This window comes from Lepus europaeus, chromosome 2 (assembly GCF_033115175.1).
Source record: "Lepus europaeus isolate LE1 chromosome 2, mLepTim1.pri, whole genome shotgun sequence".
In the NCBI taxonomy this organism is placed as follows: Eukaryota; Metazoa; Chordata; class Mammalia; order Lagomorpha; family Leporidae; genus Lepus; species Lepus europaeus.
Genome location: NC_084828.1, coordinates 53275673 through 53293809, shown reverse-complemented (window position 1 = coordinate 53293809; position 18137 = coordinate 53275673). Strand labels below are relative to the sequence as shown.

The 18137-nt window shown below is 44.4% G+C and overlaps 1 protein-coding gene across 2 annotated transcripts in view; it reads left to right on the top strand.

Annotated features, from left to right (window-relative positions):
* Positions 1-1208: 1208 nt before the first annotated feature.
* Positions 1209-18137, top strand: part of DCBLD2 (discoidin, CUB and LCCL domain containing 2) — a 94413-nt gene continuing 77484 nt past the window's right edge. For both annotated transcript variants that reach the window (XM_062206776.1, XM_062206772.1), the window contains exon 1: positions 1209-1425. In XM_062206776.1, the coding sequence (XP_062062760.1) occupies positions 1224-1425 (202 nt within the window). In that variant the 5' untranslated portion in view covers positions 1209-1223. The remainder of the gene's footprint in view (positions 1426-18137) is intronic.

The window sequence follows — 18137 nt, the reverse complement described above, 5'->3', positions numbered from 1 at the left end:
CTCCTTCCTCACACTGCTTGTTATTCTAATTGGCATTTATTTCACTAAAGCTTGCATGAGTTTACATTTCTGTCCCATTCTGTAAGATGTCTGTATTATGGCTATAATTCCCATGACTCTCACACCAATGTTTGCAGATAGCAGGTGCTCAACAACTCTGCGGAATAATCTGACTGCACGTTAGGATATTAAACTACCTTCAGGGCATGGGTCTTGTTTTTAGTCCACCCCCCCCCCCCATATAGTAAAGGACACAGGAAACAAGAAATGCATGTTTAAAAATTGAATACTGAGTCTGCAATCGTAACTCAGAGTTGCTGCAACAACTTGCCGCTAGTTTTAATAAAAAACACGCTCTGCTTTTCAAAGAAAGTCCTTTAGACTCAGTTCCCAGCTAGCACCATCCAGGATCCAGGTTTCCCACCCCTTCCAGTGGCCTGATGAGCGGCAGGGGAGGAGCTACGAGCAAGCTGGGCTAGGGGAGCAGGGTGCGCGGGATGGGGGAAGTCCCGGAAGTCATTGACCGGGGCTGGCGGCCGCCTCAGCGCGACCGCTCTGGGCTGCGGTCCCAACAATAACAGAGGCCCGGGCCGGGCGGGGGCCGCCGGGGACCGGAGCTTGGGGGCGGAACCCAGGTTGGGGAAGGCGGGTGGGACGCTGCAGAAGGCCGAAGGGGATTGGAGAGTGCTGATAAGGGGCGTTGGAGCTCGAAGAGTGGGCCGGGGAGTTAACGGGTCGACTGAGGAGAGAGCGTGCTGATTGGATAATGCGGAAAGAGATGGACCGCAGCTGACCGCAGATTGGCGGCGGTGGCCTCGGAGGCGTGGCCGGCGCGCGCAAGAGGGAGCGCGAGGGAGCGGGCGGCCCGCGGGCCTGCCAGCTAGCCAGAGCCGCGGCAGAGCGCGGGGACCCGAGTCCGCGAGAGAAGCGCGGCGCGGGAGGCGCTACCCCCTGCTCTGTGCGGCCGCCCTCCGCGGCCCGAGCACCCCGCCTCCTTCCCTCCCCTCCCCTGCGCTCCGGCCTGCGGTCTCGGGGCGGGGAGCGGAGGGAAGGGACGAAGGAGGAGGAGGAGGAGGTGAAAGCGAGGTGAGGGGCGGAGGGGTCCCGGCGCGGGGCGAGGCGCGCGCTGCCTTTCGCTCTCCCGCCCCGCAGCCGCCGCCTCCACGCCCGGTGCCGCAGTCCCGGGGCGCCCGCACTATGCAGGCGAACCATCAGCCGCCTGGATGGCTAGCCGGGCGGTGGTGAGAGCCGGGCGCAGCCCGCGGTGTGCCCGAGTCCGGGCCGCGGCCGCCGCCCCCGCCCGGACCGCGCTCCCCCTGTACTGCTCCCTCCCTCTCGGCTCCAACTCCTCCTCCTCCATGCCTCTGTTCCTCCTGCTCCTACTTATTCTGCTTCTGCTGCTCGAAGACGCCGGAGCCCAGCAAGGTGAGCAGCCCCGGGGGAGTGCGCGGTGCGCGGCGCCCAGGGAACGAATGGGGGCCCCGGGGACCTCCCCCGGGTTCGCTGTCTCCGGGTCTTTAAGTGAATCTGCAAAGGCCGATGCGCTGCGCTCCTCTGCTTGGCCAAACCTGGCAAGGGTTGAGTTGCAGAAGTGGGCTCTGCCTGCTCCCCAAGTTGGCGCGGTGTTACTTTTTTTTTCTGGCAAGGCATTTCATTTCCCTGAAAAGATGTACCTGAGCCTCTGCTCTGAAAGCCCGCTTTGACATTGTATCCTTACTCTGGGGAAATTTGAGAAGGAAAAAGAACTTTGGTAGATGTGAGCCCCCCCCCCCCCCCCCCCCCCAAGTTAAGCCAGGTGGATGGCCAGGCTGAGTAGTAAGGCCAGGAAATGAAATAGCCATCCTAAACCCATTAAAGCCAAGTCGTGATAATCACCATCCTGTGTTAAAGCGAATGGAATGGCTTCTGGTGGTCTCTTAACCAAGTCTGCCTGTTACTGGTGTTGTGGTATATAGTGTGCCTGGGTCTGACCCAAGGCATCGTGCCGTGTTGCTTAGTGGAGCGCCCCACATTAACAGGGTAAGCCTTTCCAGAAAGTGACAAAACTTTATTTCCGTCTACTCTACTTGAAAAGCCTATTCCAGAAGCAAGCAAAAACTATTGAAGAATCATGCTAATAGAAAAGAAAGCAGAACTGATTTTTCCCCCTCTTTCAGTACTATTTTCAGCGTACCACAAATTTTGAATCAGTTTAGCATCAGTTATTGAACACATTTTTCCATTACATTTCCCATTTTATTGCAAGGAGACGATAAACATTGGGTTGTTACTTATTGCTGTGATGATTTTTTAAAAATTGATCTGTACGTGGAAGTACAGCTTGATGTTCACATGGTTTTCGGTAAAGTATGGAATGGAGGCCATAAGTGTGTCGTTAGGAGGATGCTGAAGCTTGGGCAGGCATGCGGGGGGGGGGGGGGGAGTGTTTTGATAGGCTGATCTGTAGCTACATAGTGCAACTTAAAAATTAGATACTTAGCACTCAGGTTTTAACAGCACTTGCATATCAGAGTGTGAAATTCATTCTGTTGAAGTTTGAGAGTCTGTGTCTTTCCTACCTGATGGGGGAAAACAGGTTTAAAGAGTTTGCAGCTAACAGGTACTAGGGCTTAATTTACATAAACCATTTAGTTCTGTGTAGACCACAAAGTAACTCCTTTAACCCTTACCACGACCAGCTGAGATAGGTATTGTCATCCCACTTCAAACTTAGACTGGAAGGGACTCTGATACTGAAGGGAATGTGGCTGCATAAGCAGTTTTGCTTCTTTGTAGATATGAAGTGTTTGTATTTAAAAATGTTTAAAAAAGCATCTTGGAACATTATAGACTCAGTTACAGGTTTCACCCCCTCCACCCCTGTGTGCACCTAATGATGTGAGTTCCTTGTTTAGAATTTCTCCAGCCTCATCAAACATGCAACATTACCTTATTTTTTTTATAAAGGCTTAACATACATATGTATTTTAAATATTTTATCTATTTGAGAGAATTACAGACAGGGAGAGACAGAGAGAAGTGTTTTCCAACTGTTGATTCACTCTGCAAGTAACTGTACCAGCTGGAGCTGGACCCATCGGAAACCAGGAGCCTGGAGCTTCTTCCAGGTCTCCCACATTGAGGAGAGGAGGTGCAAGGGCACAAGCACTTGGGCCATCCTCCCCTGCCTTCCCAAGCCTTAGTAGAGAGCTGGATGGGAAGAGGAGTGGCTGAGACTTGAACTGGCACCCTTGTTGGATGCTGGTGCTGCAGCCAGAGGCTTAACCTACGCTATAGTGCCGGCCCCAGGTTTAGTATATTTTTGCCAGAGCATTTTAGTGAGCATGTGCTTCTTTTTCACGGTGAAGGTTAACACAAATAGAAGTGAAAGATTACTAGTTCAGATCTTATGAATAGACTGGCTAAATTTCATCGCTCTACACATCAGTTTTCTGCATCATTGGTATGAGAATGCATAATTATCTCATAGCTTAATGACAGTGAAATAGCACAGAAGAGTTTTGCAAAGGGAAGAGCATAATACAACTGTAAGTGATTATCATTAGTTGAGCTTACTAAGCATATAAATTAAGGACTAATTAGGTACACATCATTTGAAAATTCAGGAATTATGTGGGTGGTGAATTTCCTAATTTCTAAAAATGATATATATATATATTTAAGATTTATTTGAAAGAGTCACAGAGAGGGAGAGATGGGGGAAAGAGAGAGCTTCCATCTGCTGGTTCACTCCCCAGATAGCCACAACAGCCAGTGTAGGGCCAGGAGCTTCTTCCAAGTCTCCCACCTGGCTTCAGGGGCCCAGCACTTGGACAGTTTTCTGCTTTCCCATGCACATTAGCGAGGAGCTGGATTGGAAGTGGAGAAGCCCAGATTTGCTGCAGGTGGAGGCTTATCATGCTACACCACAATGCCAGCCCTCAAAATTATATTTCTTACTGAAGGGGTCCTAGTGCACTCTGTGGTGGAATTTATTTTTTTATTTTTTATTTTATTTTATTTTATTATTTTTTTGACAGGCAGAGTGGACAGTGAGAGACAGAGAAAGGTCTTCCTTTGCTGTTGGTTCACCCTCCAATGGCTGCCGCGGTAGGCGCGCTGCGGCCGGCGCACCGCGCTGATCCGATGGCAGGAGCCAGGTGCTTCTCCTGGTCTCCCATGGGGTGCAGGACCCAAGCACTTGGGCCATCCTCCACTGCACTCCCTGGCCACAGCAGAGAGCTGGCCTGGAAGAGGGTAACCGGGACAGAATTCGGTGCCCCGACCGAGACTAGAACCTGGTGTGCCGGCGACGCAAGGCAGAGGATTAGCCTAGTGAGCCACGGCGCCGGCCTAGAATTTATTTTTTAAAAAATTTTAATTTCTATTCTTTGAGGCAGAGACAGAGATTTTCCATCTGGCCGTTCACTACCCAAATGCCTGCAACAGCTAGGGCTGGACCAGGCCAAAGCCGGAGGCCCAGAACTCAGTAGGTGCTTTTCACATGGGAAGCAGGGACAGCCAGCATGGCTGCCCCCCAGTGTGCATATTAGCAGGGAGTTGGAATGGAGAGCAGAGCCAGAACTGGAACCCAGGCACTCTGATTGGGATGCAGGCATTCCAACCAACAATTTAACCACTGTGCCAAATGCCTGTCTCCTACCCTTCAAAAAACATTTTAAAAAAATATTTAATGAAATTCCTTTTCAAATAGTCTTAACAGCCTAACAGATTTAATTCAGGATCTACTGATTTTAAAATGAGACACAGTGCTTTAAAATGTCTATAGTCTTCAGTAAAGGAAGTGTCCGCATGTTGTAATGTTGAGTTACAAGGCAGAATTTTTAACTCTATAAGAAATCTTAAGAAGATTGGAAGGAAGTAATAAAGTGTTAACAGTTGTGTTTTGGTGGTGGAATTGTGAACAATTTCCTTATACTTTCTTCAGATCTGCAATTTGCATATAGTCAGTGTAAAAAAGTAGGGTAAAAATGATTTTGCTAAGGTTTTTTTTTCCTCAGTCAACCTCGGCAGAAACATTATGTTGGAGAAGAACTATCCTTTTTAAAAAATCTCTGAGACATTTTGAAATAGCAGAATATATTACCTTCATTCCAATTAATGCCATATATAGCTATTTCTCAGCATTTCTGCTGACAGTGATTTTTTTTTGTTCTCATTTGACACAGAATAAAATCATCAGTTTTCTGCATCATTGGTATGAGAATGCATAACTATCTCATAGCTTAATGACAGTGAAATAGCACAGAAGAGTTTTGCAAAGGGAAGAGCATAATACAACTGTAAGTGATTATCATTAGTCGAGCTTACTAAGCATGTAAATTAAGGACTAATTAGGTACACATCATTTGAAAATTCAAGAATTATATGGGTTGTGAATTTCCTAATTTCTAAAAATGATATATATTTAAGATTTATTTATTTGAAAGAGAGAGGGAGAGATGGGGGGAAGAGAGAGCTTCCATCTGCTGGTTCACTCCCCAGATAGCCACAACAGCCAGTGTTCATCATTGGTTGGAAACTTATCGACCTTTCTCAGAGAACCAGTCTTATTTCACCTAGACATTTATTAATAGATACAGTTTATATCTGTTTACAATGTTGGTGTTTTAGATATGGCTTACATTTGTGTATTTGAGTTTTAAGTTTAATATTGAGATGTTAACCTCAAATTGTTTTTATTGAAAAATATTTTCCGCTGGTGCCGCGGCTCAATAGGCTAATCCTCTGCCTGCAGTGCTGGCACACTGGGTTCTAGTCTGGGTTGGGGCGCCGGATTCTGTCCTGGTTGCTCCTCTTCCAGGCCAGCTCTCTGCTGTGGCCTGGGAGGGTAGTGGAGCATGGCCCAGGTACTTGGGCCCTGCACCCCCATGGGAGACCAGGAGAAGCACCTGGCTCTTGGCTTCGGATCGGCGCAGTGCACCGGCCGCAGCGGCCATTGAGGGGTGAACCAAAAGGAAGACCTTTCTCTTTGTCTCTCTCTCACTGTCCACTCTGCCTGTCAAAAAAAAAAAAATTTTTTTTTTCAACACAGCCTGCAATAAAATGCACATTTCTCCAAAAATCTTAACTTGATTTAATTTATTCTAATTGCGTATTTCTATTGTAATAATTTCATAGGAAATTGATGGTCTGCTATAATTGAATTGGTTTTTCCAGTTTACATTGGATCTGTAGGAATTTGGATCATCTCAGGAGCTCAGCTTCCTCATTTGTATCATGGAAGGCTTGCCTACCTTCTGGGTAGAAAGTAATTTGAATGTGGTAAATATCAGGAAACTAATTTTTTAAAGATTTATTTTATTTGAAAGAGTTACACCGAGAAGAAGATGCGGAAAGGGAGAGAGAGAGAGAGAGAGAGATCTTCCACCACTGGTTCACGCAGCTGCCAGAGCTGCGCGGACCCGGAGCCGGGAGCTTCCTCCAGGTCTCCCATGTGGTTGAAGGGGCCCAAGGACTTTGACCATCTTCTGCTTTCCCAGGACATAGCAGAGAGCTGGATCAGAAGTGGAGTGGCTGGGACTCAAACTGGCACCCATATGGGTTGCCGGCACTGGAGGCAGCGGCTTTACATGCTACGCCACAGCGCCAGCCCTGGAACTTAAACATAAAAAGTCATAATAGATTTTTTAATTATTAATATGATATACTTTTGAGGGTATTGATTCTTGCTAATTTAGTAAACCTTAAATGAATCAAATTTGTTCTTTAAAAGAATCATTCACATCCATGATATTTGAAACTTGTGAAAAAATTTTATATTCCATAAAGTAATGCCTTTATTTGCTTGTGATGCAGGGAAAAACTATTTGAAAAATATTTGAACTGTCAGGAATGGATTCATTTCTCTCTGCAAAGAAACATTTGTAATTATTTCCAATGTTGACAATAGGTTATGATTTAGAATTTTCCATTGCCTTTTCTTGGTCTGGTAAAACATTGGTTCAGAGGAAAAAAAGCATCCTTTTCTAGTATATTTGACTATTTTGCACAGTGACAGATATGTAGCCCACATTCTACATGTGCTAACCATCAGTTTTAAATCCACATTCTTAAACTTGTAAAGGAGACATTGATTGTAAAATTACAGGTTAATGATCGTTAAGGTAGATTTTCCAATTTATAAGTAAAATGGAAACATTTTTATCTGGAGATAGTTGATAATTCTGTTTGAACATTTGAGCTTCATTCTACAAGATCAACATGAGGGGGAAAAAAACTTAGAGACAGGCTTTTGGCATGGTACTTAAGACACCATTTGAAATACCCACATCCTGTATTGAGTGCCTGAGTTGGAGTCCAGGCCATGCTTCCAGTTCCAGCTCCCTGCTAATGAACACCCTGAGAGGAAGCAGGTAATGGCCCAAGAAGTTGAGTCCCTGCCACACACATGGGAGACCTGGTTGGAGTTTCTACTTCTACTCCGTAATTATAGTTATGTGCTACATGATGTTTGGTTAATAATGGACAACATATGACAGTGGTCCCATAAGATTATAATGGAGCAGAAATTCCCTTGGTCTGGTGACATTGTAGCCATTGTACCATGTTAGACTCATTACTTATATATTTGTGCTGATGCTGGTGTCCTATATAATAGTATAGCACATAGTTATTATGTACAGGGCATATTACTTGATAGTGATAATAAAGAGCTATTGGTTTATGTATTTACTATGGTTATTTTAAGGTACTGTCTTAGTAAGCAAAGTTGACTATAATATGATGTGCCCTGTTACTCAGGCACAGCTTTATGTCTTATGTTTGCCAAGTCTCTCTCTCCCTCTTTTTTTTTTTTTTAAATAAAGATTTATTTTTATTTATTTGAAAGACAGAGTTACAGAGAGAGGTAGAGAGAGAGGTCTTCCATCTGCTGGTTCACTCCCCAGATGGCCGCAACGGCTGGAGCTGAGCTGATCTGAAGCCAGGAGCTTCTTCTGTGTCTCCCATGTGGGTGCAGGGGCCCAGGGACTTGGGCCATCTTCTACTGCTTTCCCAGGCCATAGCAGAGAGCCGGATCGGAAGTGGAGCAGCCAGGACTAGAACTGTATGGGATGTCCGCGCTTCAGGCCAGGGCGTTAACCCATTCAGCCACAGCACCCGCCCCTTGCTATGTCTCTTGACTGGCTTTAGAGGCCAAGTGCAGTGATTGACCCATACATACCTTCTGGGTTTGTGTACATACACCATGACGTTCCCACAGCTGCAATAGTGCCTAATAACACATTTCTCAGTCACTATGGCTGTCATTAGGTGATACCTGACTCTAGTTGAAAGATGTGGGAATGATGACCTGTGGTTAGAAGGATTAGGAAAAGCTTTATGAAAGATGATTTTTTCCTAAATGTGATTGTTGAAGTTCAGTCAAATGGTTATTATTAAATTTTGATTCCTGGTTTCAGTTTGTTATGACAACCTTAAGATCATCACACTTTGTATTTAAAAATATTTTACAAATAGAAATGATACTTACTCAAATCTAAAACCTTAGATGATCCATAGTCTTATCCCCTAATCCATTAATTTATTTTTGTTGTTCCTTCCTAGTCTGTTTGACATCCATACATAATATTGCACAGCTGATTTTAGTAGTGTTGTATTATATGCTAGACATGTTGAAATTAATTTATAGATGAAATTATTACACATAGCACACTCACAAATAAAAGTAAGAGAAAAATTGTCAAAGTAAAATTTCATCATAAGACATTTGTTACTTGGGTAATTTTTATATTTAGGACTATTACATTGTTTTATTTTTCTGGGTAGAATTTTTGCGAAAGTATTACAGTCCAAATTGTTAGTTTAGAAGCATCTATCATCCTATTTTGCCTGTCACTATTTGGGTTAAATCAGTCTAACCTGGGAGGACAGAAAATATAGATAATCCAAATAAACTAATAAGTAATGTATGACAATGTAGTGTCTGTTGAAGCAGATGAGAAAAATAGGTGATTTCCAGAGGCTTCTGATATACTACCATCTAGATCAACCCATACTCTGAAGAGTATGTCCTTGAGAGAAGAGCTTTCGTTAGCTACTTAAGAGTACCCCAAGGTGCAATTTCCCTCAACTGCTTTCTAAGAGCCAGTGGCCTAGAGTTCTTTGCAAGGCATTTGTTAAGTAGGGTACTTGCAGCTTTGCCGTTAAAATGAAATTGCTTGGAATCGAAGAGATGTTGAGATTCTATCATTCTGTCTTTGGGAGCTGTCAACATGGGGGGTACAGACTATATAAGCTCTCAAGAATGTTCTGTTTGATCACAGCCCTGGTGGGACATTCAAAGAGTAGTGAAATATTGTCGTCTTTGGAGAACCCACGGTTCAGTTGAAGTAATTATGGTCAAGTTGGAATATGTTTATATATAAATCAAGGGTGGATGTACAGTATATAGGTTTATAAGGGAGAGAAAACTTATTACCTGGGGAAATGCAAACCTTGCTGAGTAAGTGGTTTTAGGTGTGTGAGCTTTGAAGGGTGGCTAGATTTCTAATCCACAGAGGTGGCATACATTTGAGGAATAAAAAAACCACAAGATCTGGGTTCTGGGCTTCAGCCTGGACCAGCCTTGGCCATTGTGGCCATCTAGAGAGTTAACCAGTGGAGGGAAGCCAGCTTACTTACTCTGTTTGTCCCTCTCTCTGTTTCTCTACCTTTCAAATAAATCTTTTTAAAATACCACAAGATCCGAACAGGTTGGGAGTGGTCAGGAAAGTGTGGGAACGTCGCACTCTGCCTTGTTCCTTCTAGAAGCAAGCTGCTAGTCCTGGCCACCGTTTCCTCCTTGAGCCCCCATGTCCTATGTTTGTGCCCAGTCTTTGAGCAAATATTTGCGGGGTTGGGTCCTGGGGACTGGCCGTGTTTCCATGCACTGAAGGTTTTGCCCTCCTGGAGCTGTGTTAATGACTTCCATAATGTGATCAGTAGCCTCTTCAGGGTATAGTCCAAACTTCTTTGTATATTATGTATGTAAACTTTATACATTCTCTTGCATTCTGACCTAATCTCGTGCCTGTACTCCTTAAATTCCATTGTGCAAGTATAACATTGAGCTGTATTCCTCTTAATATATAATTCCATGCCGTTTTATCTTGTTGCCTAGACTGGTCTGTTTACATATGCAGCCGCTTCTACTTGGAATACCCTTCCTTACTTTCCTTTTCTTAGGTAGCTCCTCATTGTCCTTCAAAACCATTCTTGGGTATCATCCCTTCTACTTCTCTAACCGTTACAGCATACTCATTTCCAGATAGTACTTTTTATGCTGTATTTTAAATAGTTTTTCTTGTCAGCACAATTTCATTCATTTTCTTTTAATACTTACCATGGTATCTGTCATTCAGAATAAATGAATTAAGAGCCCAAAATCTGGAGTGAATCTATTGCCCTGGGCAGGGCATATTATTTGGTGTTAGTCCCTGGGCATGTGCCTAGCCTGATCCCCACAGTTGATGATCAGTTCAAGAGCCTGGCCTGAGTCTCCTGGAATAGAGCCCCCTCATGGTCCTTACCACCACTTCTCCAGGCCTAACAATCTGCCCAGCTTTTCCCAGCTCCCTTCTTCCCAGGAAATGGAACTCCCTGCTACACTCCCTTGACTGAGAGAGGTCTCCTTCAAGCTGGAACTCTGAATGCAGATTTGGCTCCTAGAAAACCATTCTTCTGAGACAGGTTGTCTTTGAGAAGGGTGGTAGCATCAATCAATGCCAGCAAGTTGAGTGGATTCCTTCCACCCTCTCCCCATTCTGGGTTCTACCGGTGTTGTGCCTCCTTTTTTCCTCGTCACCTGAAACTCTTGTTCAGGTCATTTTAATAACCTGGTATCATAGGAAGGCAGTGAGAGGCTGGAAAGGTTGGGCCAGGCTGTGGAGGCCTTCCCACGGAGGGGCTGAAGGAGGAGTACCTGTGACATGCGGCATGACGCCTGCCGTGGCCGCCTCCTTCACACAAGCTACTTGTCCATCTCCATGTTTCCTCACTCTTCCCAGCCCAGGCCCTCAGGCCCGAGTCTCCACAGTGTTCTTGCCTTGGTTCTTGGCAGTTCCCCAGCGTGGGCCTATGTGATACTTCCTGTTGTCTTTCTTTGGTCCTGGTTGGGTCAGGGTTGTGGAGACAGGCACACGGCCTTTGCGATCAGATCTGCTGCCAAGGTGAAATCTCAAATGGGGGTCCCTGTGCTCAGGAGCAGCACTTTGTAGGGCTAAAGTTCTTCACTGTGCCTCATTCCTGCCTGTAGGACTGTGCCTCTGCCTCAGCGCTCCTCCTGCCTGGAGCGTGGTCTCCATCCCCTTTGCCCAGCACTGCTTCATCAGTTTGTGGAGGTTCTGCTCCAGTATGTTTTGCATCTCTGTGTTGCTCTTACTCCGAGTCTAGAATCGGGCTCAAAATTCCAACACCTTTTATACATCTCTTTCTTCAACTGCTTTCCTGGCACCTGTTACAGCTGCTTTTTTTTTTCTTTTTGTTAAAGATTTATTTTATTTATTTGAGTTAGAGAGGTAGAGAGAGAGAGGTCTTCCATCTACTGGTTCACTCCCCAGATGGCCACAATGGCTGGAGCTGCGCCAATCTGAAGCCAGGAGCCAGGAGCTTCTTCCAGGTCTCCCACATGGGTGCAGGGGCCCAAGGACTTGGGTTATCATCTTCTGCTTTCCCAGGCCACAGCAGAGAGCTGGATCAGAAGAAGAGCAGCTGGGACTAAAACTGGTGCTCATATGGGATGCCAGCGCTTCAGGCCAGGGATTTAACCCGTTGTGCCACAGCACCGGCCCCCTGCTTTTTCAAGTGACAAGTTTTTTAAAAAGTGGAAACTACATTTGTGCTATACATTTTGTTACTGTCTGGCACCCAGTAGATATTTATTAAATGATGAATTTCCTTTTTAACCCTTGCAGCCTTCTGCTCTGCTAAAACTGTGATTTAAACAGATTTTTTTGTGTGGGTTTTTGTTTAGCCTGAAGAACCTAGGAACTGTCCTATGATTATGATTATTATTGCAGAAGTGATTTTTGAAAATATGGAGGCTTTGAACTCAGACGTACCTGGATTTACATACTAGCCATGTCAAATTTTGAGAATGAGTTACTACTATCAGTGTTTTAAAATGTGTAACTTGCCTCTCATTTTAGAATGTATCATTAGATCAGATCTGTTTGGGCAGTGGTAAATTTTTATTCAATGAGAATTAGTACATGATTGAAAATCTGGACTCTTGCCTTCTCTGCAGTTGAAATCCCTCCATTTCAGATGTTCGCTGTTTCTGCCTAGACTCACCCTGTTGCTCTTCTCCTTATCACCATCCCAGTTAGTGTCTGGGGAAGTTCCAGGATTTGCTCAGTGGAAGGAGTCGGGCCAAGCCACGAAGGAATGTGGCAGCAAAGCATAAGAGTTCACATGGTTTGTCCTTAATTGGTCTCAACACCTAAACCTTCACACTGGTTTTTCCTATCCTTTTAGACTTGGCTCTAGCTCCAACTTTCTACCTAATGTCAGGTTTCAACTTTCCTTGGTCTCCTTCCTCTTGGGTTTATGATGGATGATCACTTTTCTCCTGACACACTCCTTTTCTTGTGACTCTTTGCATCCTGGAAGCAGGTGCTTCAGGTGTGTGTCTAAGGCAGACATTGTGTTGCAGTGGTAGGAGAAGGGTATTTTAGTAAGGACTCTTGAGGTTATGGGGAACAGAAATACAAATATGCTTAAGGTGGAAAGAGAAAGTACTGGGAGGAATCTGAAGTGGCTTACAGGTTGTTCGTTAGAGCTGAATCAGCCTAAGCTGAGGGAAGCAAGACTGCTGCTGGACTTAAGGGCGAGGGCTCAGCTTTAATCTTTTTTATTTCAGTCCAGCTTTACCTGGAAGGAATCAGCGCTTTGACAACCCCGTATCTTGTAGTTGTAATGCTGGAGAGATTCTGGGGTTTTCCCTATTGTACTTGGTTCCGGGAATGGTAAATTGACTCACATTGGCCCAGTATGAATCAGTACCTCATTGGACCAATCAACTAGCCAGGGGGCATGAGGTCATGTAAAAACTGGGGAAACTGCAGGGCAGTTCCCAGATGGATAGGGCTGGAACTAGATAGGCAGAGACATTCTCTTCGAGAAGGAGGAAGAATGCTGCATTTAGAGAGTCCACTATGTGTTAAGTGAGCTGGAAGATGGATGGTGCCCATGCATAGTTAAGGATATTAGGCTTGAGGAGGTGGACAGGATCTCAAAAGTTGGCATGTCTAAAATTGCAGTCCAGGACTGAGAGAAGGCTCTGGGTTAAGCCACCTGCCACCTGGGATGCCCACATTCACATCGGTGTGCCTGGGTTTGATTCTGGGCTACTTCCTTTCCAATCCAGCCTTCTGACAATACACATTCTGGGAGGCAGTGGATGACTCGAGTATTCCTGCCACCGACATGAGAGACCTGGGATGAAGGAGTTCTTGACTTCAGCCTGGCCCAGCCCTGCTATCATGTGCGTTTGGGAAGTAAATCAGCAGATGGAAGATCTCTATCCCCTTCTCACGCATCACTCTTCATTCTGAATAAATAAATAAATCTCCTTTTAAAAAATCCAAGTCTTTCTGATTCCAAAGCCTGTGTACTTCCTGTACTATCACTTGTCTGCCATAATATAGGACTTGTTTGGGTTTATTTCTAAGCAGCCTATGCCAAGAGCCTCATTTGTTTTATTTCTGTGCTTAGGGCTAAAAAGGCAAATAGATTGTATTGCCTTCCTAAGAGTTTCACAGCTATGTATGGTAAACCGATGTGATAATGGAAATGGGAGATTGGTTTCAGAAAGTTCAAAAGGGAGATCACATTGAGCAGGTGTCTGCCAGGTGGATAGGAGGACGGACATTCTTGGCAGTGGATGGCATGTGTGGGCACAGAGGTGAGCGAGCATGCAGCATGGGTGGGGTCACCATCATGCCACAGCAGAAGGAGAGACAGGACTGCAGAGGGAAATCTGCAGCCAGATTATAGTGGACTTTGCATTCTTGCTGAAGAGTTTGGGTTCTGTTGGATCATCAGTGGAGAACAGTTAAAGGCTTTTAAAGTAAGGGACTGGCCTAGTAGGGTTAGTGTCTAAGAAATACTGGCAGGAGTGTGGATGGTGGATCAGAGAGGGGAAAGATATGGAGGGGAGACCTGATAGAGAACTTTGCAGGGATCTGCACTTGTTCAGGGGGACTACATTTGGAGATATTAAGGAGATCCAAACTAAAAAATGGAATGACCACTTAAATTTGAGAGAACCAGCACTCAAATGCTTTTATTATTTCCCCTGCTTTTATTATTTCCCCTCCCTTTCTGAAGTCATTTTCCTCTTGCTGCTTTCCACTTATCCATCAGAATTTCTGCCTAATTGCTGCCTCTTTATCCTCCTCTCTCACAGATCCATAGAACTCACACATACACAGAACATAACGCACCATGACCTGCTGGTAGTATTCCTCACCTCTGCCATACGGTCCTCTGTATTGTAAACTCTATTAGGTTGGGGCCTTGCCTGTCTTGTTTACTGTTATCACTAGCACATAGCATGATAGCACAGTACCTGGCATGTCGAGGTTCATTGAATTTTTGGGACATGTTGAATTTGAAAAGGTATGGAACTTCTGAGCAGAAGTTTTTTTTTTTTTTTTTTTTTAATTATTTATTTGAAAGAGTTAGAGAGAGAGACAGACAGATCTTCCATCTGCTGGTTCACTCCCCAGATGGCTGCAATGACCAGAGCTGCTCTGATCTGAAGCCAGGAACCAGGAGCTTCCTGGCCTCCCATGCAGGTGCAGCGGCCCAAGGGTTTGGGCCATCTTCTGCTTTCCCAGGCCATAGCAGAGAGCTGGATCAGAAGTAGAGCAGCTGGGTCTCTAACTGGCACCCATATGGAATGCTGGCTCCGCAGGCAGCAGCTTTACCCGCCGCTATGCCATAGCGCCAGCCCGTAGAAGTTCTTAAGATACACAGATAGCAGATTTGAGGGTTGGAGGAGAGTTTGGAGGCTTGAGCTCTTTTCCATTTGGTGGTAGCCGAAGTCATGGGAGTAGATGAGATTGCCCAGGTAGATACAGAGGATGGGGAAAGGACAGTGAAGAACAGCAGAGTCAGCATTTTGGGGAAACAAGATTGTAGCTAAGGCATCTGAGAAGCTGGAGTTAGAATTAAAAGAACTAAGACAGGAAGAAAGTTTTAAGGAGGGAGGTAAGGCTGGGAGGGGAGGAAATGCCAGTGCTGTAGAGAGGTCACAGAAGATAAGGGTGGGAAAGTATCCACTGGCTTTAGCGGCAGCTCCCTCAGATAGGTGGGTCTCTATGTTAGTTTCCTAGCTCTGCTGTAACAAAGTATCACAAAATTAGATGGTTTAAAACCACAAAGTTATTGTCAGGTTCAGAGGCTGCAATTCTGTCTTTAGGATACCAGCAGGACTAAGCTCTGGAGAATTCTCAAGACCCCATGAGAGGATGCTTCGTTGCCTACTCTTAATTGCTGGAGGTTGAAATCCTTAGCCTTCCTTGTCTTATGAATGAATTCACTTTGCTCTGTGCATTCTCCGTGTGTCTGAATCCAAGACCTCCTCTTATGAGGGCAGGAGTCATTGGATTAGGGCCTGCCCTAACGCAGCCTGATGCCATTTAACTCCATCTTCAAGACTGTTCGCAAAGAAGTCAATTCCTAGGTACCAGAAGTGAGGACTTGAACCTACCTTTTGATGGACACTATCCAATCCATGAGTGCCTGGAAGCAGGGCGTTGATGTTGTAATGAGAGGCATATAAGTAAGACATCAAGAAAAGCAACCAAGGAAATCACTCTGTAAAAGGAGAGTGAAAAACAAAAAGGTTGATATCAGTGATTCAGGGTAGAAAGTTTGCTGTGTCTTTTAATTGTTGCTTTACCATGTTACAAAACTTATAAAAAGTGCAGACCCTAGCCCCACTGAAGACTCACTTTGCAAGGCATAATTTGCAAAAAAGACAAAGATCTAACCACAGTGTAAGTATAAAGTGAACACATCAAATATTTTATTTACTCATTCCTTCATCTGAGGTTAAGATGTTTGAGTGGAGTGTTTGAGAAGCAGTGCTAGGTATTGTAAGATGGCAAGGAAACTCCTGGCTCCTGGCTTCAGATCGGCACAGCTTCTACCACTGTAGCCATCTGGGGAGTGAACCAGTGGATGGAAAACCTCTCTCCTTCCCTCCTCCCCTCCCTCCGCTTCTCTCTGTCTCTCTGTGTGTGACTCTGACTTTCAAATAAATTAATAAATCTTTAAATAAGGAAAGAAGTGAACCAATAGGCCATGAAAAATCATGGAGAAAACTTAAATGCATAGTGAATAAAGTTAAGCTGGAAAAGCTACATAACAAGGTACTTCAGAGTTCATGGAAAATGGAATTAAAAAGTTCATTTTGATGCAAAAAAATTTAAATCCATGCATATAAGAGGTCTTTAAAAAGTTCATGGAAATATGTATTTTTCATTTTTGTTTAGGTTTATTCATTTGAGAGAGTTATAAAGAGAAGTAGAGACACAGAGAGAGGTCTTCCATCCACTTGTTCACTCCCCAAATGGCTGCAATGGCTGGAGCTGAGCTGATGAGAAGCCAGGAGCTTTTTCCGGATCTCCCACGTAGGGATAGGGCCCCAAGGACTTGGGCCATCCTCTGCTGCTTTCCCACACACATTAGCAGGGAGTTGGATCAGAAGTGGAGCAGCTGGGACATATGGGATGCTGGCACTGCAGGCCAGAGCTTTAACTCACTGCACTACATCACTGGCTCCTGGAAATGTGCTTCAAATGTATGGATATGAAATGGTTTTGTACCCCAAATATTTAATCTTCTAATTCCATTTTCCCACAAACTTCTTTGAAGAGCCTTTGTGGCGTGTGGTTGAACCATATACCATTCTGGAAAAAGGCAAAACTATGAAGACAGTAAAAAGATCAGGGGTTGCCAGGATTTGGGGGGAGGTGGGGATGAACAGGTGGAGCACACAGGATTTTCAGTGCAGTGAAACTCCTTTGTATGATACTGTAGTGGTGGATACATGTCACTGTATGCTTCTCCAAATCCATGGAATGTGCAACAGGAAGAATGAACTGTGCTGTAAATTACAGGTGATAATGATGTGTCAGTGTAGCTTCTCATTTGTCAGAAGTGCACCAGTCCTATCAGGGATGTTAATGATGGAGGAAACTGCGCATATAAGGGAAAGGAATATGTGCAGAGTGGTACTTTCCATTCAGTTTTGCTCTGGACCTAAAACTTATGTAAAAGATAAATAAAGTCAATTTAAAAATAGTGAGTTTATGTTAATATTTCATCTACCACAAATAGGGGGATGGAGAAGGATGTGACATGTGAATCCTAATCGAAAGCAAGAGCAGCTAAAAGTCAGCAAAACTGACTTCAGAACAAGAAAAGTTCCCAAGGATAAAGAGGACCTAAAAAAAAAAGTGAAACTAAAGGAGTGCCTTGAATTTTTCTGATGCCTTTTTTTTTTTTTAAGATCCTATTTATTTATTTGAGAGGTAGAGATACAGAGCCAGGGAGAGAGACAAAGAGGAAGGTCTTCCGTCTGCTGGTTCACTCCCCAAATTACCAAAATGGCCTTAGCTGAGCCGATCCAAAGTCAGAAGCCAGGAGCTTCTTCCAGGTCTCCCAAGCATTGGGCCATCTTCCACTGCTGGATCGGAAGTGGAGCAGCCAGGATTCGAACTGGCACCCATATGGGATACCAGCATTGCAGGTGGCAGCTTTACCTGCTATGCCACAGTGCCAGCCCCAGTGATGTTTCTTAAGACACCTCACTAACATGGACTGATACAGTACTTCTGGTCTAAAAGTTAACAGCACTGAATAGTAGATTAAAAACTTCATTGCAGCCAAGTGAAAAAGAATGTATTAGTTGACAGTTGTGACTTTTTGGAACAGTTTTCAACTCCCTAAATATTTTTTGCTTTTCCTTTTTTCATGTTATTATAAGCTCTTAGAAATGTATTGTAAGACATGACAAAAGTGACACTTATTTAGAGGAAGTACAGTGAGACTCAAGTCTTCAATGGTAAGAAAAGAGATCCTTGCAAGTTAATGGGAAAAGTATAAACCTTTCATTTTATAATTACTATAATGAAAGTTACATT